Below are 23,309 nucleotides of genomic sequence, written 5' to 3'. Positions count from 1 at the left end.
AATAGACAATAGTACATGAAAAAGTCCTCATATTTATCTTAATTAATGAACTAATTCCCGATTATCCTACAACCTCTACCATGCTATATTATCTGAAAAATTAAAGCGGTACAAAAGGCTGGTTGACAACTAGAGTTGTGTTGTCAATCCCCCCCCCCCCTAGAACTCCACCAGGTAACCTCGGGCCTGTGTGAGGCGATTGAGGCGACTTTGCAAAGCAGCCCTCTTGCTGCCTATGTCAAAATCCTCTTTCAGCAGGATCTCTGAATTGCCCTTGTCATGAAGAACCTGCAGCATCTCCCTCTGCAGCTGAATGGCAGACTCCTGCAACATCTGGTAGCGGATCACCAGGGGGATCTGGTCAGCCAGACGCTGGATGGCGATCTGAAAGTAAAGAGAGACAAGTTTGACACTTAAGAATACAGTCACTGTTTTTGAAGAATTGTTCTCTGTAATAAAAACTTACTTGGTAATACGATTTCAGGTGCAACATTAAGTCCTCGAGTGTTGCATGATTATCCTGCTTGGAGAGAATACATTCCGTCTCCTCCTCCGGCTCCATCGCAGTGATCTTTCTCCTGCTGTCACTCAAGGTGTTGCTGTACGTCCTATCCTGAGAGTAAACGAGCATCTCCATCCTGAACTGGGTTCTCAGCACGGACTCTGCGGAAGCCTCCTTCTCTTGCTTAATGGATTCAATCTTTGTCTGGAAAACAAAAACTAATCAACTCAGTATAATATTATAGCATATTTAAAATGCTATGGAGCGTTGTACTGAAATAAATGCATCAAGAAAAATACGTCCCAATAAATAAGTAAGTAAATAAATAAAATCAAATAAGCTACAGAAAGATAAATGAACAAAATAAGACCAGAAATATCTTATGAAGTCTATGGCGTCTTTATTTACACCAGGCGGGTGGGGGGAATGTGTTTGTAATGGCAAATGCTGGTCGTCATCAGTGTCACTCAAACCATTAGAAAAACGCTACCTTGGCCATTTTGACGAGATTAGGAAATCCAGCGAAGTTATTCTGGGCCAGCTGTATAAAAGCCTTCCTAACTGCATCTAGAGGGAACAGAAATCCAAAATAATATAAGCAGCCTAATTTCTAGGAAGTCCTTTGATGGTGATTGCACAGTAATACAAAAAGGCATGAGCAAAACAGACGAAAACATGCAGAGCATTTAATCATATACCTCCAACGGCCTTAAGTCTCTTCACAGCTGGTTCTTCGAGCGTTTTGATCTGCTCCTTGACCATAAACTCAAAGATCTTGTAGTTGGTGAAGCCTGGTAGTTCCCTTCCACGGTACTTCACCTCATAGTCTTCCACTTCTCTCTCAACCTTCCAGTTGACTGCAACACATGATCTTATTTTTCAGGCTCGCCGATGGACAGCAAAAAAAAAAAAAAAAGCAGATTAAAATGCTACACTCACAGTTTTCTCCTGAAAGATCCAGGTAAGCGATCCACTCCCCAAACTCTTTTCTGAGCAGAGAAAAGATGTTGAGCCTGTCCCCACACTTGAGTTCCTCCCCTACAGTCAGACTGGTAGCGTCCTGAACGAATTCTGTTACTTTCTGCAGCACAAACAAGCAACAGGGTCATATTCACACTGGTGAGATTATGTATGTCCTTGTGGTGGAAATTAGCACGAGAGAACTCACATCAATGAGGTAGAGGAGTCTCTCAGCTTTGTCGGATGGGGGTCCATTGCCGTATCGCTCCAGCTCTGCTTGGGTTTGTGATATTTTCTCCTCAATCTGCTCTTCCAGTCGGGGAAGCGATTTCTGCAAATCACACACGGCTCAAAACCTCAGCGCACAATGCGATGCCGCATTTGTTTTTTTTATGACGTTGAAACCACAGGAAACATTCACCTCGATGTGATGCACCAACTCAATTGTAAGATGCTCAGCCAGTTTGGGAACAGTGGCGTGGCCGTCGCTGTAGAGCGTGCTATAACAAGAAAGAAAAGGTGCCGAGGGCATGTGATACGGCAACGATGGATGATCGTGGAAATATCATGCAAGAGAAATGAACTCACTGGAAATACGCATGATCTTCAAAAAAGGCTTTCTCTCTTTCTGTGGCTTCACTAAGAGACACCTTCTCTGTGATCTCCTTCTGGCCTCTGCACTTGACGATCATGTAGCCCTTCTTCAGGTGGATGACCTCGTTGTGGACGATGTCAACGACTGACTCTTCTGTACCTTTGTCCACCAGATCAGGCTTGGTCAAGATGCCTGAGAATAGACAAGACAATGAGCCATCTCAGATTCATGTCACTTTGGCAGGTGGACTTTTTTCCTGGAAATCCTTCCTATTTACCCAGAGTCCTCTCTCCATCAGGATCCACCTCCTGCGCCATCTTCAAGGCCTCCGTGGTCGCTATGTCCACGTTGCTCGGAACAACGACCAGGCTGATGGTCTCTTGCTTTTTGATAAATTTCTGGATCAGTCTCTTAATCTGAAAGCATTGATATTTTACCAAGTGTTAATATAAAGTTACCATACAGTAATATTATTAAAATTACCTTTCCATGGAAAAGTCACAAATATTGTTTTTATTAAAATGGAAATACTAAAAGGGCAGAGCTTTTTATCCCTAATCTAAAAGTGTTCATTCTTATTGTACATCGTGTGATGAATTCTATACAAATAGTATAACTATAAATGAATACATGGAGTTAATACAAGAGAACTAAATCTGTATACAGTAATACCTTGACATACGAGTATAGTTCCTTCCTGACAAATCAGTATATCCATGCCGAGTGAGCATCCGACATGCATCCGACATGTAGGGATGGGGATTTTAAACAAAAATACTAATGAATAATTGCTCAGTATTAATTGATTACCTGGTCTCCAATGTTCTCTGGCTGTCCTTTGACGGCTACCCTGGCGATGCCAGGCAGGTCGATGAGCGTCAGGTCGGGAACATCGGGAGAGGCAATCTCAAGGCTGATGAGGTCGTCACTGATTCCCACTCCGACTCCAGCCATTTCATCTTGAGCTGTAGGGAGAGGGTATTATGGGTTATCATTTCAACGGATGGAAGCGCTGATTAATGAAACTTAAGAGCGAGGGTAGGATCTCCTTATTTTTGTTGACGAACCTCCTCGAATCTTTTTCTCCACGTCTGCAGGGTCTTCTATCTCTTCCTCGTGGTCCTGGTAGCTTATCTTTCCATACCAGTCCTCTCCTTCTTTCCTTCTCTTCATTTTCAGTTCGAGAGGGCATCTCGTCACAATACCTGAAAAGGAAGAACACATTTCATCTCGTGAAAAATGGGAGCAAAAGCAGAAGTGTTGCATTTATATTTTGGTTCAGTACAAAGTGTGTTTTAAACTTATGACTTGTCTCAAGAAATACGTTGATCAGCATTACACATGCGCGTCTCTCAACGGAGACAAGACGGAACAATGTCCTCAATTCCATTCATGTCTGAAGGACGAGTCGTACTATTGTATGATGATAAATGCATGGAGTATAAATGACTTACCTGCTACTTCCATACAGTACTGTGGGATTGTGTGTACAGAGTATGCATTCGTCTACCAAAAAGACAATGTAGTTCTTTCTTATTGTACGTGTGTGTAATAAATGAATATAATATAAAGGTTTCACTTCTTGAATGGCATTACTAAAATAAATAAACTTTTTCATGATATTCTAATTATATGACCTGCACCTGTGCGTGCGTGCGTGTGCGTGCGTGCGCGTGCATGTACAGATGGAGCGTCCCATGGGGGGGGGCTTCCTATATTTGATTGATTTCCCAAAATCTTCCAAAGACAACGGAGTTCCTTCTTGTTGCACATGAAGCATATAAACATGTCGATGGACGGAACTCACCGCTTCCTCTTGGGAGAGCCACACCTGACAGCGCCTCCAACACCGAACTCTTCCCCGAGCTCTGGTCTCCAATCACGGCGATGGCAGGCAGAGCCAAGTCCCTCTCTACCCCCAGAGAGCGGAGAGAGTCGATGAGGTCGATGCAGGGACGAACCTTCTCCTCGTAATGCTGGTTCAAAGTGTTCATTCTGTCGATTTATCGCCGATGGCTTCTCCCGGTGTTGCCCGGTAGACTCGCTGCCGGCAGACTGAGCGCGTAATGATGCTGCAGAACGGAAGCGGTGGCGCTGAAGCAGAAATGAAACAGAAACTTCCACCGGGGTTTCGTTTCTTTCAATAAAGGGAAATTAATCCGATTAACCACGGATGAGTTACCAGAACTTCATAGGTTTCGTTTCTTTGTCTCTTGTTTCTTTTTCTTCAACCTTTTCTGAACCACGAGACATTTTTTACATAAATAAAAAGAAAATCCTGCGTCACTCGGTGAACGTAAACCTGAAACATGGGTCTTGATCTGGGTCCGAATCCCGTTCGGGGCCGAATTTGGTGCTTCTGTGCATTTTTCCTTTGTAAAAACTTCTCCATCGCCGTCACCGTTCATCATCTCTGTTTTCTCCAGACTTTTAAAATATATATATTTTATTAAAGGGGTTGTCGGAAATTCCCTACAGGGTTATTTTTTGTGTTTTAATGTCAGAAAAAAAAATCTGGAAACCCACACAACCAGAGATATCACAGAGCACACCTGATACTGTCCTTCCAGCCTGATTCCTTTCCACATTCTCTCCATCACCCTGCACTGCTGACCCCTGAAGTCCTCGACCTTCTTTACATCTATGCCTTTTAACCTCACTGTTCCACCTGGGACCTTCTCATTTACTCCTGCTCATCGTCATTCCTCTCTAGATCTGATCTGCCTCTAAATGTTAAATTTGGAGATTGGACATTTTTGTGTCTTTTTTTATGATTCTTAGATGACGAGAAGTCGGACAATGACAACAATCAAGGGAGCCCGGCGGGGAACAGAGAATGAACTTGTATCAATTCATGAAGCTACGTGGTGTAAACCAGTATTAAGTTAGTTTGGTTCTTGTCTACAATAATTTTTCCATGTATTTTTGAATAAATTTGAATCGTCTACGTCTATCTACCGAACCAGAGGGTTCGTAGATGTCTGGCTCATAAATACCATTAATACTACTTTGAATAATAAAACAAGGTTGCAAGCAAGGATTTCAGGGTTTTTAATAACCATGAATAAGAATTATTAGATTACTGTAGTTGCATATTCATTTGTCTCCGATAAAAGAACAGCCGGTCGCTGAGGATGGATTTTGGAAACCATCTCGGGTGGAAGTTTACGGCTTTAGAGCTTTTTTTTCTGCCTTGTGTCAAACATTTATTTGTGGTTATGTATCTGGTACTGATGGATCAATTGACTGGATTCTGGACAGAGTAAATTTACTGATGTGATGGAAATATAGAAGCTATGTTTATGTCCCTGATTTGAATCTCAAAACACGCCGCTGTATTTTGCTTTTGAATGTTTTATTTTACCAAGTACTTGGATTGCAATCCTGAAGGTGTATTAATAAATCATTGCTCATAACAGATGTTTTTATGCCTTTGAAGGCAAGCAGAAATTATTGTCTGGTCAAAAACATTGCAACGTATTTTTTATTATAGATTATAATAGACAATAGTACATGAAAAAGTCCTCATATTTATCTTAATTAATGAACTAATTCCCGATTATCCTACAACCTCTACCATGCTATATTATCTGAAAAATTAAAGCGGTACAAAAGGCTGGTTGACAACTAGAGTTGTGTTGTCAATCCCCCCCCCCCCCCCCTAGAACTCCACCAGGTAACCTCGGGCCTGTGTGAGGCGATTGAGGCGACTTTGCAAAGCAGCCCTCTTGCTGCCTATGTCAAAATCCTCTTTCAGCAGGATCTCTGAATTGCCCTTGTCATGAAGAACCTGCAGCATCTCCCTCTGCAGCTGAATGGCAGACTCCTGCAACATCTGGTAGCGGATCACCAGGGGGATCTGGTCAGCCAGACGCTGGATGGCGATCTGAAAGTAAAGAGAGACAAGTTTGACACTTAAGAATACAGTCACTGTTTTTGAAGAATCGTTCTCTGTAATAAAAACTTACTTGGTAATACGATTTCAGGTGCAACATTAAGTCCTCGAGTGTTGCATGATTATCCTGCTTGGAGAGAATACATTCCGTCTCCTCCTCCGGCTCCGTCGCAGTGATCTTTCTCCTGCTGTCACTCAAGGTGTTGCTGTACGTCCTATCCTGAGAGTAAACGAGCATCTCCATCCTGAACTGGGTTCTCAGCATGGACTCTGCGGAAGCCTCCTTCTCTTGCTTAATGGATTCAATCTTTGTCTGGAAAACAAAAACTAATCAACTCAGTATAATATTATAGCATATTTAAAATGCTATCGAGCGTTGTACTGAAATAAATGCGTCAAGAAAAATACGTCCCAATAAATAAGTAAGTAAATAAATAAAATCAAATAAGCTACAGAAAGATAAATGAACAAAATAAGACCAGAAATATCTTATGAAGTCTATGGCGTCTTTATTTACACCAAGCGGGTGGGGGGAATGTGTTTGTAATGGAAAATGCTGGTCGTCATCAGTGTCACTCAAACCATTAGAAAAATGCTACCTTGGCCATTTTGACGAGATTAGGAAATCCAGCGAAGTTATTCTGGGCCAGCTGTATAAAAGCCTTCCTAACTGCATCTAGAGGGAACAGAAATCCAAAATAATATAAGCAGCCTAATTTCTAGGAAGTCCTTTGATGGTGATTGCACAGTAATACAAAAAGGCATGAGCAAAACAGACGAAAACATGCAGAGCATTTAATCATATACCTCCAACGGCCTTAAGTCTCTTCACAGCTGGTTCTTCGAGCGTTTTGATCTGCTCCTTGACCATAAACTCAAAGATCTTGTAGTTGGTGAAGCCTGGTAGTTCCCTTCCACGGTACTTCACCTCATAGTCTTCCACTTCTCTCTCAACCTTCCAGTTGACTGCAACACATGATCTTATTTTTCAGGCTCGCCGATGGACAGCAAAAAAAAAAAAAGCAGATTAAAATGCTACACTCACAGTTTTCTCCTGAACGATCCAGGTAAGCGATCCAATCCCCAAACTCTTTTCTGAGCAGAGAAAAGATGTTGAGCCTGTCCCCACACTTGAGTTCCTCCCCTACAGTCAGACTGGTAGCGTCCTGAACGAATTCTGCTACTTTCTGCAGCACAAACAAGCAACAGGGTCATATTCACACTGGTGAGATTATGTATGTCCTTGTGGTGGAAATTAGCACGAGAGAACTCACATCAATGAGGTAGAGGAGTCTCTCAGCTTTGTCGGATGGGGGTCCATTGCCGTATCGCTCCAGCTCTGCTTGGGTTTGTGATATTTTCTCCTCAATCTGCTCTTCCAGTCGGGGAAGAGATTTCTGCAAATCACACACGGCTCAAAACTTCAGCGCACAATGCGATGCCGCATTTGTTTTTTTTATGACGTTGAAACCACAGGAAACATTCACCTCGATGTGATGCACCAACTCAATTGTGAGATGCTCAGCCAGTTTGGGAACAGTGGCGTGGCCGTCGCTGTAGAGCGTGCTATAACAAGAAATAAAAGGTGCCGAGGGCATGTGATACGGCAACGATGGATGATCGTGGAAATATCATGCAAGAGAAATGAACTCACTGGAAATACGCATGATCTTCAAAAAAGGCTTTCTCTCTTTCTATGGCTTCACTAAGAGACACCTTCTCTGTGATCTCCTTCTGGCCTCTGCACTTAACGATCATGTAGCCCTTCTTCAGGTGGATGACCTCGTTGTGGACGATGTCAACGACTGACTCTTCTGTACCTTTGTCCACCAGATCAGGCTTGGTCAAGATGCCTGAGACAAGACAAGACAATGAGCCATCTCAGATTCATGTAACTTTGGCAGGTGGACTTTTTTCCTGGAAATCCTTCCTATTTACCCAGAGTCCTCTCTCCATCAGGATCCACCTCCTGCGCCATCTTCAAAGCCTCCGTGGTCGCTATGTCCACGTTGCTCGGAACAACGACCAGGCTGATGGTCTCTTGCTTTTTGATAAATTTCTGGATCAGTCTCTTAATCTGAAAGCATTGATATTTTACCAAGTGTTAATATAAAGTTACCATACAGTAATATTATTAAAATTACCTTTCCATGGAAAAGTCACAAATATTGTTTTTATTAAAATGGAAATACTAAAAGGGCAGAGCTTTTTATCCCTAATCTAAAAGTGTTCATTCTTATTGTACATCGTGTGATGAATTCTATACAAATAGTATAACTATAAATGAATACATGGAGTTAATACAAGAGAACTAAATCTGTATACAGTAATACCTTGACATACGAGTATAGTTCCTTCCTGACAAATCAGTATATCCATGCCGAGTGAGCATCCGACATGCATCCGACATGTAGGGATGGGGATTTTAAGCAAAAATACTAATGAATAATTGCTCAGTATTAATTGATTACCTGGTCTCCAATGTTCTCTGGCTGTCCTTTGACGGCTACCCTGGCGATGCCAGGCAGGTCGATGAGCGTCAGGTCGGGAACATCGGGAGAGGCAATCTCAAGGCTGATGAGGTCGTCACTGATTCCCACTCCGACTCCAGCCATTTCATCTTGAGCTGTAGGGAGAGGGTATTATGGGTTATAATTTCAACGGATGGAAGCGCTGATTAATGAAACTTAAGAGCTAGGGTAGGATCTCCTTGTTTTTGTTGACGAACCTCCTCGAATCTTTTTCTCCACGTCTGCAGGGTCTTCTATCTCTTCCTCGTGGTCCTGGTAGCTTATCTTTCCATACCAGTCCTCTCCTTCTTTCCTTCTCTTCATTTTCAGTTCGAGAGGGCATCTCGTCACGATACCTGAAAATGAAGGACACATTTCATCTCGTGAAAAATGGGAGCAAAAGCAGAAGTGTTGCATTTATATTTTGGTTCAGTACAAAGTGTCTTTTAAACTTATGACTTTTCTCAAGAAATACGTTGATCAGCATTACACATGCGCGTCTCTCAACGGAGACAAGACGGAACAATGTCCTGTAGGGAATTTCCGTATTTAGATGGGATTCCACAAAGTAATTACATGCCGACACCACTAGGAACGCGCTACATTTAGTTTGTTATTGTAATGACTGATTTCAATTGAACGCATCACAACAGTGATGTCACACAACACAGATAAACATGGGCTTAGATTGGCTGGGGCGGGACCCCCACCTGGAGGGGGCCGGACTCATGGACATTGAAAGACGCGGACGGCGGCCCTTTGTTCGGACCTGAGACTCACACACGGAGCAGGATCGAACCTCAGCGCTGATATCTGAACCAACTTGTATTGATCTGCATGTTATATAAATATCTTAATCATGACCCAAATCCTCTTTATTGACCACGCACCCACACGGAGAAGAAGAACCGGGGAGGGTTAAGGAAAACCCTAACAGTCCTCAATTCCATTCATGTCTGAAGGACGAGTCGTACTATTGTATGATGATAAATGCATGGAGTATAAATGACTTACCTGCTACCTCCATACAGTACTGTGGGATTGTGTGTACAGAGTATGCATTCGTCTACCAAAAAGACAATGTCGTTCTTTCTTATTGTACGTGTGTGTAATAAATGAATATAATATAAAGGTTTCACTTCTTGAATGGCATTACTAAAATAAAAAAACTTTTTCATGATATTCTAATTATATGACCTGCAACTGTGCGTGCGTGTGCGTGCGCATATACAGATGGAGCGTCCCATGGGGGGGGGGGGGGGGGGGGGGGGGCTTCCTATATTTGATTGATTTTCCCAAATCTTCCAAAGACAACGGAGTTCCTTCTTGTTGCACATGAAGCATATAAACATGTCGATGGACGGAACTCACCGCTTCCTCTTGGGAGAGCCACACCTGACAGCGCCTCCAACACCGAACTCTTCCCCGAGCTCTGGTCTCCAATCACGGCGATGGCAGGCAGAGCCAAGTCCCTCTCTACCCCCAGAGAGCGGAGAGAGTCGATGAGGTCGATGCAGGGACGAACCTTCTCCTCGTAATGCTGGTTCAAAGTGTTCATTCTGTCGATTTATCGCCGATGGCTTCTCCCGGTGTTGCTCGGTAGACTCGCTGCCGGCAGACTGAGCGCGTAATGATGCTGCAGAACAGAAGCGGTGGCGCTGAAGCAGAAATGAAACAGAAACTTCCACCGGGGTTTCGTTTCTTTCAATAAAGGGAAATTAATCCGATTAACCACGGATGAGTTACCAGAACTTCATAGGTTTCGTTTCTTTGTCTCTCGTTTCTTTTTCTTCAACCTTTTCTGAACCACGAGACATTTTTTACATAAATAAAAAGAAAATCCTGCGTCACTCGGTGAACGTAAACCTGAAACATGGGTCTTGATCTGGGTCCGAATCCCGTTCGGGGCCGAATGTGGTGCTTCTGTGCATTTTTCCTTTGTAAAAACTTCTCCATCGCCGTCACCGTTCATCATCTCTGTTCTCTCCAGACTTTTAAAATATATATATTTTATTAAAGGGGTTGTCGGAAATTCCCTACAGGGTTATTTTTTGTGTTTTAATGTCAGAAAAAAAAATCCGGAAACCCACACAACCAGAGATATCACAGAGCACACCTGATACTGTCCTTCCAGCCTGATTCCTTTCCACATTCTCTCCATCACCCTGCACTGCTGAACCCTGAAGTCCTCGACCTTCTTTACATCTATGCCTTTTAACCTCACTGTTCCACCTGGGACCTTCTCATTTACTCCTGCTCATCGTCATTCCTCTCTAGATCTGATCTGCCTCTAAATGTTAAATTTGGAGATTGGACATTTTTGTGTCTTTTTTTATGATTCTTAGATGACGAGAAGTCGGACGATGACAACAATCAAGGGAGCCCGGCGGGGAACGGAGAATGAACTTGTATCAATTCATGAAGCTACGTGGTGTAAACCAGTATTAAGTTAGTTTGGTTCTTGTCTACAATAATTTTTCCATGTATTTTTGAATAAATTTGAATCGTCTACGTCTATCTACCGAACCAGAGGGTTCGTAGATGTCTGGCTCATAAATACCATTAATACTACTTTGAATAATAAAACAAGGTTGCAAGCAAGGATTTCAGGGTTTTTAATAACCATGAATAAGAATTATTAGATTACTGTAGTTGCATATTCATTTGTCTCCGATAAAAGAACAGCCGGTCGCTGAGGATGGATTTTGGAAACCATCTCGGGTGGAAGTTTACGGCTTTAGAGCTTTTTTTTCTGCCTTGTGTCAAGCATTTATTTGTGGTTATGTATCTGGTACTGATGGATCAATTGACTGGATTCTGGACAGAGTAAATTTACTGATGTGATGGAAATATAGAAGCTATGTTTATGTCCCTGATTTGAATCTCAAAACACGCCGCTGTATTTTGCTTTTGAATGTTTTATTTTACCAAGTACTTGGATTGCAATCCTGAAGGTGTATTAATAAATCATTGCTCATAACAGATGTTTTTATGCCTTTGAAGGCAAGCAGAAATTATTGTCTGGTCAAAAACATTGCAACGTATTTTTTATTATAGATTATAATAGACAATAGTACATGAAAAAGTCCTCATATTTATCTTAATTAATGAACTAATTCCCGATTATCCTACAACCTCTACCATGCTATATTATCTGAAAAATTAAAGCGGTACAAAAGGCTGGTTGACAACTAGAGTTGTGTTGTCAATCCCCCCCCTAGAACTCCACCAGGTAACCTCGGGCCTGTGTGAGGCGATTGAGGCGACTTTGCAAAGCAGCCCTCTTGCTGCCTATGTCAAAATCCTCTTTCAGCAGGATCTCTGAATTGCCCTTGTCATGAAGAACCTGCAGCATCTCCCTCTGCAGCTGAATGGCAGACTCCTGCAACATCTGGTAGCGGATCACCAGGGGGATCTGGTCAGCCAGACGCTGGATGGCGATCTGAAAGTAAAGAGAGACAAGTTTGACACTTAAGAATACAGTCACTGTTTTTGAAGAATCGTTCTCTGTAATAAAAACTTACTTGGTAATACGATTTCAGGTGCAACATTAAGTCCTCGAGTGTTGCATGATTATCCTGCTTGGAGAGAATACATTCCGTCTCCTCCTCCGGCTCCATCGCAGTGATCTTTCTCCTGCTGTCACTCAAGGTGTTGCTGTACGTCCTATCCTGAGAGTAAACGAGCATCTCCATCCTGAACTGGGTTCTCAGCATGGACTCTGCGGAAGCCTCCTTCTCTTGCTTAATGGATTCAATCTTTGTCTGGAAAACAAAAACTAATCAACTCAGTATAATATTATAGCATATTTAAAATGCTATCGAGCGTTGTACTGAAATAAATGCGTCAAGAAAAATACGTCCCAATAAATAAGTAAGTAAATAAATAAAATCAAATAAGCTACAGAAAGATAAATGAACAAAATAAGACCAGAAATATCTTATGAAGTCTATGGCGTCTTTATTTACACCAAGCGGGTGGGGGGAATGTGTTTGTAATGGCAAATGCTGGTCGTCATCAGTGTCACTCAAACCATTAGAAAAATGCTACCTTGGCCATTTTGACAAGATTAGGAAATCCAGCGAAGTTATTCTGGGCCAGCTGTATAAAGGCCTTCCTAACTGCATCTAGAGGGAACAGAAATCCAAAATAATATAAGCAGCCTAATTTCTAGGAAGTCCTTTGATGGTGATTGCACAGTAATACAAAAAGGCATGAGCAAAACAGACGAAAACATGCAGAGCATTTAATCATATACCTCCAACGGCCTTAAGTCTCTTCACAGCTGGTTCTTCGAGCGTTTTGATCTGCTCCTTGACCATAAACTCAAAGATCTTGTAGTTGGTGAAGCCTGGTAGTTCCCTTCCACGGTACTTCACCTCATAGTCTTCCACTTCTCTCTCAACCTTCCAGTTGACTGCAACACATGATCTTATTTTTCAGGCTCGCCGATGGACAGCAAAAAAAAAAAAGCAGATTAAAATGCTACACTCACACTTTTCTCCTGAAAGATCCAGGTAAGCGATCCACTCCCCAAACTCTTTTCTGAGCAGAGAAAAGATGTTGAGCCTGTCCCCACACTTGAGTTCCTCCCCTACAGTCAGACTGGTAGCGTCCTGAACGAATTCTGTTACTTTCTGCAGCACAAACAAGCAACAGGGTCATATTCACACTGGTGAGATTATGTATGTCCTTGTGGTGGAAATTAGCACGAGAGAACTCACATCAATGAGGTAGAGGAGTCTCTCAGCTTTGTCGGATGGGGGTCCATTGCCGTATCGCTCCAGCTCTGCATGGGTTTGTGATATTTTCTCCTCAATCTGCTCTTCCAGTCGGGGAAGAGATTTCTGCAAATCACACACGGCTCAAAACTTCAGCGCACAATGCGATGCCGCATTTGTTTTTTTTATGACGTTGAAACCACAGGAAACATTCACCTCGATGTGATGCACCAACTCAATTGTGAGATGCTCAGCCAGTTTGGGAACAGTGGCGTGGCCGTCGCTGTAGAGCGTGCTATAACAAGAAATAAAAGGTGCCGAGGGCATGTGATACGGCAACGATGGATGATCGTGGAAATATCATGCAAGAGAAATGAACTCACTGGAAATACGCATGATCTTCAAAAAAGGCTTTCTCTCTTTCTATGGCTTCACTAAGAGACACCTTCTCTGTGATCTCCTGCTGGCCTCTGCACTTGACGATCATGTAGCCCTTCTTCAGGTGGATGACCTCGTTGTGGACGATGTCAACGACTGACTCTTCTGTACCTTTGTCCACCAGATCAGGCTTGGTCAAGATGCCTGAGACAAGACAAGACAATGAGCCATCTCAGATTCATGTAACTTTGGCAGGTGGACTTTTTTCCTGGAAATCCTTCCTATTTACCCAGAGTCCTCTCTCCATCAGGATCCACCTCCTGCGCCATCTTCAAGGCCTCCGTGGTCGCTATGTCCACGTTGCTCGGAACAACGACCAGGCTGATGGTCTCTTGCTTTTTGATAAATTTCTGGATCAGTCTCTTAATCTGAAAGCATTGATATTTTACCAAGTGTTAATATAAAGTTACCATACAGTAATATTATTAAAATTACCTTTCCATGGAAAAGTCACAAATATTGTTTTTATTAAAATGGAAATACTAAAAGGGCAGAGCTTTTTATCCCTAATCTAAAAGTGTTCATTCTTATTGTACATCGTGTGATGAATTCTATACAAATAGTATAACTATAAATGAATACATGGAGTTAATACAAGAGAACTAAATCTGTATACAGTAATACCTTGACATACGAGTATAGTTCCTTCCTGACAAATCAGTATATCCATGCCGAGTGAGCATCCGACATGCATCCGACATGTAGGGATGGGGATTTTAAGCAAAAATACTAATGAATAATTGCTCAGTATTAATTGATTACCTGGTCTCCAATGTTCTCTGGCTGTCCTTTGACGGCTACCCTGGCGATGCCAGGCAGGTCGATGAGCGTCAGGTCGGGAACATCGGGAGAGGCAATCTCAAGGCTGATGAGGTCGTCACTGATTCCCACTCCGACTCCAGCCATTTCATCTTGAGCTGTAGGGAGAGGGTATTATGGGTTATAATTTCAACGGATGGAAGCGCTGATTAATGAAACTTAAGAGCTAGGGTAGGATCTCCTTATTTTTGTTGACGAACCTCCTCGAATCTTTTTCTCCACGTCTGCAGGGTCTTCTATCTCTTCCTCGTGGTCCTGGTAGCTTATCTTTCCATACCAGTCCTCTCCTTCTTTCCTTCTCTTCATTTTCAGTTCGAGAGGGCATCTCGTCACGATACCTGAAAATGAAGGACACATTTCATCTCGTGAAAAATGGGAGCAAAAGCAGAAGTGTTGCATTTATATTTTGGTTCAGTACAAAGTGTCTTTTAAACTTATGACTTTTCTCAAGAAATACGTTGATCAGCATTACACATGCGCGTCTCTCAACGGAGACAAGACGGAACAATGTCCTGTAGGGAATTTCCGTATTTAGATGGGATTCCACAAAGTAATTACATGCCGACACCACTAGGAACGCGCTACATTTAGTTTGTTATTGTAATGACTGATTTCAATTGAACGCATCACAACAGTGATGTCACACAACACAGATAAACATGGGCTTAGATTGGCTGGGGCGGGACCCCCACCTGGAGGGGGCCGGACTCATGGACATTGAAAGACGCGGACGGCGGCCCTTTGTTCGGACCTGAGACTCACACACGGAGCAGGATCGAACCTCAGCGCTGATATCTGAACCAACTTGTATTGATCTGCATGTTATATAAATATCTTAATCATGACCCAAATCCTCTTTATTGACCACGCACCCACACGGAGAAGAAGAACCGGGGAGGGTTAAGGAAAACCCTAACAGTCCTCAATTCCATTCATGTCTGAAGGACGAGTCGTACTATTGTATGATGATAAATGCATGGAGTATAAATGACTTACCTGCTACCTCCATACAGTACTGTGGGATTGTGTGTACAGAGTATGCATTCGTCTACCAAAAAGACAATGTAGTTCTTTCTTATTGTACGTGTGTGTAATAAATGAATATAATATAAAGGTTTCACTTCTTGAATGGCATTACTAAAATAAATAAACTTTTTCATGATATTCTAATTATATGACCTGCACCTGTGCGTGCGTGTGCGTGCGTGCGCGCGCGTGCATATACAGGTGGAGCGTCCCATGGGGGGGGGGGGGGGGGGGGGGCTTCCTATGTTTGATTAATTTCCCAAAATCTTCCAAAGACAACGGAGTTCCTTCTTGTTGCACATGAAGCATATAAACATGTCGATGGACGGAACTCACCGCTTCCTCTTGGGAGAGCCACACCTGACAGCGCCTCCAACACCGAACTCTTCCCCGAGCTCTGGTCTCCAATCACGGCGATGGCAGGCAGAGCCAAGTCCCTCTCTACCCCCAGAGAGCGGAGAGAGTCGATGAGGTCGATGCAGGGACGAACCTTCTCCTCGTAATGCTGGTTCAAAGTGTTCATGCTGTCGATTCAATCGTCTCCCGCTGGCTGTTAGAAATAAGAGTAATACAAGTTATGAGGACAAAGAAACTCCAGCAGCGGGAGGAAAGTGTTCTCAGGGATGACAGGAATTCACGGAAAACCGTCACGCAACCGAGACTCGGTGCCGGTGGAGAGTCAGACCGGGAAACCGAAAGTTAAATGTGATTTAGGTTTCGTTTCTTGGATGATTGTGAGAGAAAAAAGAGGCTGCAGGAGGAGTCAGTGGGAAATATTCTATGTACTGTGGAGAGAAAAAACATGATAATAATAATAAAGTCCAACAACAAATTAATGGGTCCTTAAATCTGCTCCAGGAATCCAAAAACGATCATTTTACCTCCGTCGTGGAGGTTGTTTTTGACGGTGTTTGTTTGTTTTTGTTTGTTTGTTTGTTAGCAGGATTATGGGGAAATACTGGGTTGATCGTGATGCGAGTGAAGATGGGTCTTGGTCTAACTTAGTTCCTATTAAACTTTGAGAGAGATCCACATACCCGCTGGATAAAAAAACAAAACACTCAGATCTTCAGTCTGACGCGCTCCCAGGTGCTTTGTTCTGTGGTGGGTGTACTATCCCACAGTCTCCAGCAGGGGTCACACGCTGTTTAATATACAGTAGTCCCTAATTTTCCGCGGGGGTTACGTTCTAAAAATAACCCGCAATAAGTGAAATCCGCAATGTAGTCATCTTTATTTATTTTTTACAATTATTATACATGTACATGTAGCAGGGGACACCACAGGGTGAACGTGCCGGAGGCCACCACAGGGTGTCGCCCTCTCCTGGGGCACGTCTCCTTCAAAAGGGAGCGGCTGTTTGCCAAAATGAAGCCAGTTTCCTGTCCGGTGACCAAAGTGTGTTCGCTGGGCCCACATGCGTGGATGAGAAGCGTCTGATGAGCTAATCTGGTGAATATTTTAATATGTTGATTTTTCATATTATGGTTTAGGTTTTAAACGTGTTTTACTTGATAGTTTTGACCTATACGGACAAATTATCAGATGCAGTCAGGTTTATTCGCATTTTACTCGGTCAGCTAATGATGGTCCGACAGTTTATTTTACCACGTCCAAAGACGAATGCTTTGAAGAGGACTGTTGCTTATCGTGCTATCACACTTTGGAATAATTGCCCGCTGAACATACGTGATTTGAATAGTAAAGCAGAGCTCCACGTCTCTAGATTCTCCTCTACCTGCCCACACTGCAGATCACAATGTCGTCTGCAAACATCATATTCCAAGGAGCTTCCTCTCTCTCCTCATCGGTCCATCACCATGGCAACCAAAAAGTTGTGGAAGCATTTTGATAACATTTCACAAAGGAGAGGATCATGGGCCAAGTCAGAGTTTATAGTTTCAGATCAAAGGATGAGTAATTCGTACATTACAATGCGCGGCACATGATTTTACACACTTGGATGACGTAACATTATGCAATAATGGGCTAATAGCTAGAACAGTTAGCGCTGAACTGAGAAACGTATTTGACCTTATATATAGTAGCTTTGCTTTTATGACTGTGAAGCAGACGTGATTTATTTAGATGCTGAGTTTAAATGATGTTTAAATAAAACGGCAGCTATAGATTTTGCATTGCAGTTCCATTGAAGTTGAATATGTTCAAACTAAAAACCGGTCAACAGAGTGCGTGCCTTTAACAGGCGGTTCTGGCGGTTCTCAAGGCAGGTTCTCAAGGTATTTATGCCAGGGTCCTCTTGCAGAAGGGACTCCGTTTTCTCCTTGTCCTGAAAGATCTGCAGCATCTCCCTCTGCAGCTGGATGGCAGACTCCTTCAACATCTGGTAGAGGATCACCTGGGGGATCTGGTCAGCCAGACGCTTCCCAGCAATCTGAGGTGGGGAGAGGAGGAAGTGAACCAAAGCTGCTGTCCGTGCCCCTTAATGTCACGATTAACTATAGTTGGATTATACCTCTTATTAATTCTAATACGTCTTTAAATTTGCCTTTTTATTGTTCCACAATGTAAAACTAATTTGAACGTCTCCAGAACAACTCATTGGCTGAACGTGGCCGAATCTCAAACCACAGATTTCAGAAATGAATCAGGAACACAACAATCTCATGATCATCAACACATCATTCCTGGATAAATAAACTAAGGACTAAATAAATTCAATAGCTTTAGTCCAAACTGCATGAAAGCATCAAGCCTAACCCTGAACTGTCATGAATTAAAATGTTTGACTTTGCACTCAGGAAATGAAAGAGAGGAATGGGAAGGAGAGAAGCTATTCTTTTAGCCCCTCCTTGATTTGTTTGTGGAGGGGAGGAACATTCAAGTGCAGTAAAAATGTAACATTTGATTTAGTTTCTAGCATTATAGTGTAACTAAAATGTACTGAATGCGTCAGAAGATGACTTACCTGGTAGTAGGATTTAAGGTGTCTTCTCATCTCTTTTAGCGTGGCGCCACCGTCATTGTTGCTCGCAGCGCTGTTGGTGCTTGGCTTCCCAAACGTAAAAACACGACCATCCAAACAATCATCCTGCCTCTTCTGCATCCTTAACTTCTTGCTGTATGTACTGTCCTGGGTGTACACAATTGACTCCATCTTAAACTGAGTCCTCAGCATGGATTCTGCCGCAGCCTCCTTCACCTTTCTGATGTCTTCGATCTTCATCTAGAGAGTCATCGACATGTTTTCCGGAAATATTCAAACATTTCAATTCACGCGTCGAAAGTTAAAGGTCATGGAAATGACACCTTAGCTGTTCTAATGAGGTTCGGAAATCCAACGAAGCTGCCCTCTGCCAACTTGATCATCTCTTTTTTCACAATGTCTAGAAACAAAAGAAAAGACACAAAGTGAACAATTAAATGTCGTGCAACGACTCAAATATTTCACACATCCAGCACCGACAATCGCAGCAGCATCATGGCGAGACATGCCTGCCACGTCCTTCAGTCTCAGCACAGCAGGTTCTTCCAGCTGCTGGAGCTCGGCCGTGACAATGCGCTCAAAGGTCTTGTAGTCTACGAACCCTGGCAGCTCTCGTCCACGGTGTTTTCTCTCGTACTGAGTCATCTCCTTCTCTATATTACAGCTGACTGCAATAGAATTCATTTCAGGAAAGAAGTAGGTGAAAACCTAAATAGGCATAAAAGTTAAGAACAAGTTTGTTGATGCACTTACATGTGACCTGAGAGCGCTCTACCAGATCTTGCCAGAACTTAAACTGATTTCTTAGGATGGAAAATATATTGAGGCCGGCTCCAGACTTGAGGTCTTCCCCTGAAGTGAGGCTAAAAATATCCTGTGAAAATTCTGTCAATTTCTAAAACAGATTCAAGAAGAAAGGGCAAATCGGATTTTTAGTTCAAATCCCTATGGTTACAAGTTTCATTTAGAGGGGCGGTATTTCGTGAATGCAAATAACGACATCGAGTTGACTCACGTCGATGAGGAAGACAAATCTGTCAGACGCATCGGACGGGGGGCCGTTGCCACATCTGTCCAGCTCCTGCTGAGTCTTCTTTAGCTTCTTTTCTATTTGGTCTTCCAGGTGAGGCAGAGATTTCTACAAAGCATGCGCAAGTCCTACCGTTAGACTGGGACAAAGTAAAACTCACTGAGCTCTGAAGGCGAAGCGCCAAACTTCACCTGGATGTGATGCACCAGCTCAAGGGTGAGTTTTTCAGCCAGTTTAGGAACAGTGGCACGGCCTTCATTTAGGAGAATCCTGTGGCAAACATGGAAGGTTACATCCTGCACCACTGGTGAAATGGTAAGTCACTACTTGCAGCATCATCATCATCATCATCATCATCATCCCTAAATAATGAACTCACTGGAAATGTGCATGATCTCTAAAGAAGGCATCCTCTCTTCCTGTTGCGTCACTAAGAGACACCTTCTCTGTGATCTCCTGCTGGCCTCTGCACTTGACGATCATGTAGCCCTTCTTCAGGTGGATGACCTCGTTGTGGACGATGTCAACGACTGTTTGTTCTGTACCTTTGTCCACCAGATCAGGCTTGGTCAAGATACCTGGGAGAGGGAAATATAGAATGCAACGGCTACGGTATGTTAAGGGTTTAAATTACCAGAGTCTTTTGAGCTGATTTAGAAATACATTATATTTACCCAGAGTCCTCTCTCCATCAGGATCCACCTCCTGCGCCATCTTCAAAGCCTCCGTGGTCGCTATGTCCACGTTGCTCGGAACAACGACCAGGCTGATGGTCTCTTGCTTTTTGATAAATTTCTGGATCAGTCTCTTAATCTGAAAGCATTGATATTTTACCAAGTGTTAATATAAAGTTACCATACAGTAATATTATTAAAATTACCTTTCCATGGAAAAGTCACAAATATTGTTTTTATTAAAATGGAAATACTAAAAGGGCAGAGCTTTTTATCCCTAATCTAAAAGTGTTCATTCTTATTGTACATCGTGTGATGAATTCTATACAAATAGTATAACTATAAATGAATACATGGAGTTAATACAAGAGAACTAAATCTGTATACAGTAATACCTTGACATACGAGTATAGTTCCTTCCTGACAAATCAGTATATCCATGCCGAGTGAGCATCCGACATGCATCCGACATGTAGGGATGGGGATTTTAATCAAAAATACTAATGAATAATTGCTCAGTATTAATTGATTACCTGGTCTCCAATGTTCTCTGGCTGTCCTTTGACGGCTACCCTGGCGATGCCAGGCAGGTCGATGAGCGTCAGGTCGGGAACATCGGGAGAGGCAATCTCAAGGCTGATGAGGTCGTCACTGATTCCCACTCCGACTCCAGCCATTTCATCTTGAGCTGTAGGGAGAGGGTATTATGGGTTATAATTTCAACGGATGGAAGCGCTGATTAATGAAACTTAAGAGCTAGGGTAGGATCTCCTTATTTTTGTTGACGAACCTCCTCGAATCTTTTTCTCCACGTCTGCAGGGTCTTCTATCTCTTCCTCGTGGTCCTGGTAGCTTATCTTTCCATACCAGTCCTCTCCTTCTTTCCTTCTCTTCATTTTCAGTTCGAGAGGGCATCTCGTCACGATACCTGAAAATGAAGGACACATTTCATCTCGTGAAAAATGGGAGCAAAAGCAGAAGTGTTGCATTTATATTTTGGTTCAGTACAAAGTGTCTTTTAAACTTATGACTTTTCTCAAGAAATACGTTGATCAGCATTACACATGCGCGTCTCTCAACGGAGACAAGACGGAACAATGTCCTGTAGGGAATTTCCGTATTTAGATGGGATTCCACAAAGTAATTACATGCCGACACCACTAGGAACGCGCTACATTTAGTTTGTTATTGTAATGACTGATTTCAATTGAACGCATCACAACAGTGATGTCACACAACACAGATAAACATGGGCTTAGATTGGCTGGGGCGGGACCCCCACCTGGAGGGGGCCGGACTCATGGACATTGAAAGACGCGGACGGCGGCCCTTTGTTCGGACCTGAGACTCACACACGGAGCAGGATCGAACCTCAGCGCTGATATCTGAACCAACTTGTATTGATCTGCATGTTATATAAATATCTTAATCATGACCCAAATCCTCTTTATTGACCACGCACCCACACGGAGAAGAAGAACCGGGGAGGGTTAAGGAAAACCCTAACAGTCCTCAATTCCATTCATGTCTGAAGGACGAGTCGTACTATTGTATGATGATAAATGCATGGAGTATAAATGACTTACCTGCTACCTCCATACAGTACTGTGGGATTGTGTGTACAGAGTATGCATTCGTCTACCAAAAAGACAATGTAGTTCTTTCTTATTGTACGTGTGTGTAATAAATGAATATAATATAAAGGTTTCACTTCTTGAATGGCATTACTAAAATAAATAAACTTTTTCATGATATTCTAATTATATGACCTGCACCTGTGCGTGCGTGTGCGTGCGTGCGTGCGCGTGCATATACAGGTGGAGCGTCCCATGGGGGGGGCTTTCTATATTTGATTGATTTCCCAAATCTTCCAAAGACAACGGAGTTCCTTCTTGTTGCACATGAAGCATATAAACATGTCGATGGACGGAACTCACCGCTTCCTCTTGGGAGAGCCACACCTGACAGCGCCTCCAACACCGAACTCTTCCCCGAGCTCTGGTCTCCAATCACGGCGATGGCAGGCAGAGCCAAGTCCCTCTCTACCCCCAGAGAGCGGAGAGAGTCGATGAGGTCGATGCAGGGACGAACCTTCTCCTCGTAATGCTGGTTCAAAGTGTTCATGCTGTCGATTCAATCGTCTCCCGCTGGCTGTTAGAAATAAGAGTAATACAAGTTATGAGGACAAAGAAACTCCAGCAGCGGGAGGAAAGTGTTCTCAGGGATGACAGGAATTCACGGGAAACCGTTACGCAACCGAGACCCGGTGCCGGTGGAGAGTCAGACCGGGAAACCGAAAGTTAAATGTGATTTAGGTTTCGTTTCTTGGATGATTTGTGAGAGAAAAAAGAGGCTGCAGGAGGAGTCAGTGGGAAATATTCTATGTACTGTGGAGAGAAAAAACATGATAATAATAATAAAGTCCGACAACAAATTAAATTAATTAATCCAAAAACGATCATTTTACCTCCGTCGTGGATGTTGTTTTTGACGGTGTTTGTTTGTTTTTGTTTGTTTGTTTGTTAGCAGGATTATGGGGAAATACTGGGTTGATCGTGATGCGAGTGAAGATGGGTCTTGGTCTAACTTAGTTCCTATTAAACTTTGAGAGAGATCCACATACCCGCTGGATAAAAAAACAAAACACTCAGATCTTCAGTCTGACGCGCTCCCAACTCCCAAGTGCTTTGTTCTGTGGTGGGTGTACTATCCCACAGTCTCCAGCAGGGGTCACACGCTGTTTAATATACAGTAGTCCCTAATTTCCCGCGGGGGGTTACGTTCTAAAAATAACCCGCAATAAGTGAAATCCGCAATGTAGTCATCTTTATTTATTTTTTACAATTATTATACATGTACATGTAGCAGGGGACACCACAGGGTGAATGTGCCGGAGGCCACCACAGGGTGTCGCCCTCTCCTGGGGCACGTCTCCTTCAAAAGGGAGCGGCTGTTTGCCAAAATGAAGCCAGTTTCCCGTCGGGTGACCAAAGTGTGTTCGCTGGGCCCACATGCGTGGATGAGAAGCGTCTGATGAGCTAATCTGGTGAATATTTTAATATGTTGATTTTTCATATTATGGTTTAGGTTTTAAATGTGCTTTACTTGATAGTTTTGACCTATACGGACAAATTATTAGATGCAGTCAGGTTTATTCGCATTTTACTCGGTCAGCTAATGATGGTCCGACAG

At 43.0% G+C, this 23,309-nt stretch overlaps 4 protein-coding genes and 1 long non-coding RNA gene across 5 annotated transcripts; 1 reads left to right on the top strand and 4 right to left on the bottom strand.

Moving 5' to 3' along the window:
• Positions 1–63: 63 nt before the first annotated feature.
• LOC137898199 (interferon-induced GTP-binding protein Mx-like) lies at positions 64–4,054 on the bottom strand. Its single transcript, XM_068742209.1, has 12 exons — positions 3,865–4,054; positions 3,125–3,262; positions 2,868–3,022; positions 2,335–2,473; positions 2,051–2,249; positions 1,884–1,962; positions 1,671–1,793; positions 1,442–1,583; positions 1,201–1,359; positions 993–1,069; positions 467–706; positions 64–384 (listed from the first exon to the last, which is right to left on the bottom strand). Exons 1-12 carry the CDS (start codon positions 4,049–4,051, stop codon positions 160–162), a joined length of 1,863 nt encoding a protein of 620 aa, XP_068598310.1. The 5' UTR covers positions 4,052–4,054; the 3' UTR covers positions 64–159.
• Positions 4,055–5,718: 1,664 nt separating this feature from the next.
• On the bottom strand, positions 5,719–10,023 carry LOC137898192 (interferon-induced GTP-binding protein Mx-like). The gene is made up of 12 exons (XM_068742201.1): positions 9,834–10,023; positions 8,681–8,818; positions 8,424–8,578; positions 7,891–8,029; positions 7,607–7,805; positions 7,440–7,518; positions 7,227–7,349; positions 6,998–7,139; positions 6,760–6,918; positions 6,552–6,628; positions 6,026–6,265; positions 5,719–5,943 (listed from the first exon to the last, which is right to left on the bottom strand). The coding sequence occupies exons 1-12, from the start codon at positions 10,018–10,020 to the stop codon at positions 5,719–5,721; spliced, it is 1,863 nt and encodes a 620-aa protein (XP_068598302.1). The 5' UTR covers positions 10,021–10,023.
• A 1,466-nt stretch (positions 10,024–11,489) lies between these two features.
• Positions 11,490–15,992, bottom strand: LOC137898946 (interferon-induced GTP-binding protein Mx-like). The gene is made up of 12 exons (XM_068742999.1): positions 15,803–15,992; positions 14,641–14,778; positions 14,384–14,538; positions 13,851–13,989; positions 13,567–13,765; positions 13,400–13,478; positions 13,187–13,309; positions 12,958–13,099; positions 12,721–12,879; positions 12,513–12,589; positions 11,987–12,226; positions 11,490–11,904 (listed from the first exon to the last, which is right to left on the bottom strand). Exons 1-12 carry the CDS (start codon positions 15,987–15,989, stop codon positions 11,680–11,682), a joined length of 1,863 nt encoding a protein of 620 aa, XP_068599100.1. The 5' UTR covers positions 15,990–15,992; the 3' UTR covers positions 11,490–11,679.
• A 1,586-nt stretch (positions 15,993–17,578) lies between these two features.
• LOC137898947 (interferon-induced GTP-binding protein Mx-like) lies at positions 17,579–22,244 on the bottom strand. The gene is made up of 12 exons (XM_068743000.1): positions 22,055–22,244; positions 20,908–21,045; positions 20,651–20,805; positions 20,118–20,256; positions 19,823–20,021; positions 19,635–19,713; positions 19,429–19,551; positions 19,167–19,308; positions 18,923–19,081; positions 18,737–18,813; positions 18,396–18,653; positions 17,579–17,861 (listed from the first exon to the last, which is right to left on the bottom strand). Exons 1-12 carry the CDS (start codon positions 22,239–22,241, stop codon positions 17,637–17,639), a joined length of 1,881 nt encoding a protein of 626 aa, XP_068599101.1. The 5' UTR covers positions 22,242–22,244; the 3' UTR covers positions 17,579–17,636.
• Positions 19,653–20,224, top strand: LOC137898948 (uncharacterized). The gene is made up of 3 exons (XR_011105623.1): positions 19,653–19,758; positions 20,002–20,055; positions 20,139–20,224. It is a non-coding gene; the product is annotated as an uncharacterized lncRNA (long non-coding RNA).
• Positions 22,245–23,309: the final 1,065 nt, after the last annotated feature.

This window comes from Brachionichthys hirsutus, chromosome 8 (assembly GCF_040956055.1).
Source record: "Brachionichthys hirsutus isolate HB-005 chromosome 8, CSIRO-AGI_Bhir_v1, whole genome shotgun sequence".
In the NCBI taxonomy this organism is placed as follows: Eukaryota; Metazoa; Chordata; class Actinopteri; order Lophiiformes; family Brachionichthyidae; genus Brachionichthys; species Brachionichthys hirsutus.
Note: the sequence above shows the minus strand (reverse complement) of the source record. Positions and strands in the feature narration are given on the sequence as shown.

What these genes read in the sequence shown, in the direction of transcription:
- LOC137898199 (XM_068742209.1), bottom strand. Translation starts at nt 4,051, where the DNA reads ATGAACACTTTGAACCAGCATTACGAGGAGAAGGTTCGTCCCTGCATC. An exon ending in CAGAGAACATTGGAGACCAG is followed by an intron (nt 2,474 to 2,867) that starts GTAATCAATTAA and finishes CAATGCTTTCAG; the next exon opens with ATTAAGAGACTGATCCAGAA. An exon ending in GGATCTTTCAGGAGAAAACT is followed by an intron (nt 1,360 to 1,441) that starts GTGAGTGTAGCA and finishes CATGTGTTGCAG; the next exon opens with TCAACTGGAAGGTTGAGAGA.
- LOC137898946 (XM_068742999.1), bottom strand. Translation starts at nt 15,989, where the DNA reads ATGAACACTTTGAACCAGCATTACGAGGAGAAGGTTCGTCCCTGCATC. An exon ending in GGAGAAAAAGATTCGAGGAG is followed by an intron (nt 14,539 to 14,640) that starts GTTCGTCAACAA and finishes CTCTCCCTACAG; the next exon opens with CTCAAGATGAAATGGCTGGA. An exon ending in GGATCTTTCAGGAGAAAAGT is followed by an intron (nt 12,880 to 12,957) that starts GTGAGTGTAGCA and finishes CATGTGTTGCAG; the next exon opens with TCAACTGGAAGGTTGAGAGA.
- LOC137898947 (XM_068743000.1), bottom strand. Translation starts at nt 22,241, where the DNA reads ATGAACACTTTGAACCAGCATTACGAGGAGAAGGTTCGTCCCTGCATC. An exon ending in CAGAGAACATTGGAGACCAG is followed by an intron (nt 20,257 to 20,650) that starts GTAATCAATTAA and finishes CAATGCTTTCAG; the next exon opens with ATTAAGAGACTGATCCAGAA. An exon ending in AGAGATCATGCACATTTCCA is followed by an intron (nt 19,714 to 19,822) that starts GTGAGTTCATTA and finishes TGTTTGCCACAG; the next exon opens with GATTCTCCTAAATGAAGGCC.
- LOC137898192 (XM_068742201.1), bottom strand. Translation starts at nt 10,020, where the DNA reads ATGAACACTTTGAACCAGCATTACGAGGAGAAGGTTCGTCCCTGCATC. An exon ending in GGATCGTTCAGGAGAAAACT is followed by an intron (nt 6,919 to 6,997) that starts GTGAGTGTAGCA and finishes CATGTGTTGCAG; the next exon opens with TCAACTGGAAGGTTGAGAGA. An exon ending in ACCTGAAATCGTATTACCAA is followed by an intron (nt 5,944 to 6,025) that starts GTAAGTTTTTAT and finishes CTTTACTTTCAG; the next exon opens with ATCGCCATCCAGCGTCTGGC.